This window comes from Galeopterus variegatus, unplaced genomic scaffold (genome assembly GCF_000696425.1).
Source record: "Galeopterus variegatus unplaced genomic scaffold, G_variegatus-3.0.2 Scaffold4832, whole genome shotgun sequence".
In the NCBI taxonomy this organism is placed as follows: domain Eukaryota; kingdom Metazoa; phylum Chordata; class Mammalia; order Dermoptera; family Cynocephalidae; genus Galeopterus; species Galeopterus variegatus.
The window spans coordinates 145,219-148,429 of record NW_007730943.1 but is presented as its reverse complement, the minus strand read 5'-3'; the positions used below and the strand labels follow the sequence as shown (position 1 = coordinate 148,429).

The 3,211-nt window shown below is 63.5% G+C and overlaps 1 gene segment (V, D, J or C); it reads left to right on the top strand.

Moving 5' to 3' along the window:
• Positions 1 to 1,446, top strand: part of LOC103603866 — a 6,864-nt gene extending 5,418 nt beyond the window's left edge. Inside the window, 2 exon segments of the C gene segment in view lie at positions 561 to 691; positions 1,363 to 1,446. Coding sequence covers positions 561 to 691; positions 1,363 to 1,446 — 215 coding nt within the window.
• Positions 1,447 to 3,211: the final 1,765 nt, after the last annotated feature.

The following is a 3,211-nucleotide window of genomic DNA, read 5'->3' as shown; positions in this document are numbered from 1 at the left end:
CCCAGCTCAGACACACGCAGCCCCGCTCTTACGAGGAGGCACCTACACCCAATCCAACGCAAACAAGTCCCCACACCCACACTGACCCTCACACATAGGGACACAGCACTGTCCCTGCCCTGACCATGGCCCCTTTTCCAGTAGTGCCCTTCCCTACACCAGGGTCATCCTAGGACGTGCTCTGCCCTCTGTGCCAGGTCACCAGGGGAGGCCACTGCAGAGCCACTGCCCTGCAGGGGGAAGAAGTCTTTACGCTGCCCTTGCCAGCCTCAGTGCCAGGGTGTGGAGAGAGGGAGTGGACCTCAAGGCTGGCCAGGCCACCATCCATGGCCAGGGGTGTCTGGCAGGTCCCGGGGACCCAAGCTGAAGGAGTTGGGGGAGCTGAGGCTGGTGCCCAGAGGGGACGGCCAAGGAGAGCTGACCTCAGGGTGCTGTGGCCCAGCCCAGCCGGGGCCCTTCCTCCTGGGCCTCCCGCCATGCCCCTGCCCTGCCACAGACAGAGCCGCCCCCAGAGTCCCCACGGGGGAGGACACAGCACTGACCACCCCCTCCCTGTCCAGCGCTGCAACCAGACGAGAGCTGTGCCGAGGCCCAGGACGGGGAGCTGGACGGGCTGTGGACGACCATCACCGTCTTCATCACGCTCTTCCTGCTCAGCGTGTGCTACAGCGCCACCGTCACGGTCTTCAAGGTGGGCCACGCTGTCCCCACGCTGGCCCTATGCTGTCTCCCGCTCTGTCCCCAACATTGCTCCCACTCTGTCCCCACGCAGTCTCCACACAATCTGCACACTGCACTTCATAGAGTTCCCCCCAATGTCCCCATTTGTCTCCCTTTGTCCCCACACTGTCCTCACTCTCCCCCCACCCTGTCCCGAAACTATCCCCACACTGTCCCTACTCTCTCCCCGCACCATCTCCACATTGTTCTCACTCCCTCCCCATTCTGTCCCCATGCTGTCCCGACACTGTCCCCTTGCTGTCCCCACATTGTCCCTGTGCTGACCCCACATTGTTCCTATGGTAACCCCCATGATGTCTCCACAATGTCCCTACACTTTCCCCATACTGTCCCCAAACTATTCCCACTCTCTCCCCACATTGTCCCCACACTGTAATCACACTATCCCCACTCTCCCCACACTGTCCCCACTTTCTCCCCACACTGTCCCCATGCTGTTGCCACACTGTCCCTACTCTGTCCCCATGCTGTCTCCAAAATTTCTCCCTTCCTGGCTCTCCCCAGGGCTTTCTCTCTGTGTCCAGTTCTGCTACAGGCAGCCGCTCGGCTCTCGGCGGTGGGCTGATGGGTGGTCTGGTCTCGGGGGTCAGTTGCCCTGCTCACCCTGCACTGTCCCCACAGGTGAAGTGGATCTTCTCCTCGGTCATGGAGCTGAAGCAGACCATCGTCCCCGACTACAGGAACATGATCGGGCAGGGGGCTTAGACCACAACCCAGTGAGAGCATCCAGGAACCCCCACCCCATCCAGGACCCCATCCAGCCTGCGGCTCAGCCTGCTGCTCAGGGCACCCTGACCTCTGACATCCACCTTCTAACCCCACAGCTCTCCGGTCTCGCAGCCACCCCAAACTGGCACCCCACGCTCTGACCCTGTTGCCCTCTGACCCTTCTCCCCTTGGAGAACCTTGAGGGTGGTAGGTTCTACCCCAAACCTCAGCTGCCTGGACGCCTGCTGGACCCTCCACGGCAGCTGCCATGATGCCGGCCAGAGGCCACCAGGACTGTGTGTCCCCTCACCAGGACAGCCCCGCCCTGGGGTCAGCTGGGTGCCATCACCAGGGAGGAGGCCAGGCTGGCATTCCCCAGTGTCCACCGGTGGCACCAGCCTTGAGCTGACCCCGTCCACACCGGCCTCCTGAATGCAGGGTTTCCAAGAGCAGGATCATCGTTTCAATCACCAAGTGGGAACATCTGCCACCAGGGCTGGGAAGCCACCAGGGAAGCTTCTGGAAGTGCTGCTGACAGTCACTCGATCACCCTCGTCCAGCCCTCCGCTGGCCAGGCTCCATCCTGGGCCCCTCTGTGAAGCCCTGGCCGGAGGAACGGGCTTGTTTTCACTTCAAGCAGAGAACGTCTTCCTCTGGCTCCCGGGAAGGAGCCTCCACGCTGGGGTCTCCGTGTGCCGGCGCCTCCTCCTGGCCCACCCTGCCCAACCCGCCGGGTTCCCAGAGGTGGGTTCAACCCACGGGGACAGATGACCTCAGACCCTGTCTACACTGAGGGAGACGAGGGCCGGCCCAGGACACTCGGACAAGGGCCTGGGCCACATGGACACTGCAGAGGCCGGGGACACAAGGGCAGGGCCCGTCTGAGAAGGGGATGGTCCCGGGCAGCGGCTCGGCCTCGGTGGGCCATGGAAGGAGGTGGCCGAGGAGCCGCGCAGGGAGGGCGTGGAGGAGGTGGCATGTCAGGCAGTGGCGGCAGCGTCCTGATGGCCGGAGTCTGGCCCTGAGTCCCCCACGGCAGGAGCGAGTGGCTCACTTGGGCCAGGGGTTCAGAGACCAGAAGACTGAGGAGAGAACCGGGGCCTTGGCGACCCGGGGCAGGCTGGCCACGGACGCTGGACACAGGCCGCCACGTCCCGTTCCTCCCACCGCAGTTCCGGGCAGGTGCCACGTCAGGACCTCCACTCAGGAAGGAAGACACCAGCTGGAGAGAAGCCATAGCCTGCTGTGACTATGGGGGACAAGTCCCAGAGATCACCCAAAGGAAACGCCACAGTTTCAGCTTTGGTAGCTTTGTTTCTACTTTTTCATTTTTTAGAGCTAATCGCAGGGACTGTGTGAGAAGGGGATGGTCCCGGGCGGCAGCTCGGCCTCGGTGGGTCGTGGAAGGAGGTGGCCGAGGAGCCGCGCAGGGAGGGCGTGGAGGAGGTGGCGTGTCAGGCAGTGGCAGCAGCGTCCTGGAGGCCGAGATCTGGCCCTGAGTCCCCCACGGCAGGAGCGAGCGGCTCGCTTGGGCCAGGGGTTCAGAGACCAGAAGACTGAGGAGAGAACCGGGGCCTTGGCGACCCGGGGCAGGCTGGCCACGGATGCTGGACACAGGCCGCCACATCCCGTTCCTCCCACTGCAGTTCCTGGCAGGTGCCACGTCAGGACCTCCACTCAGGAAGGAAGACACCAGCTGGGGAGAAGCCATCGCCTGCCATGACTATGGGGGACAAGTCCCAGAGATCACGCAAAGGAAACG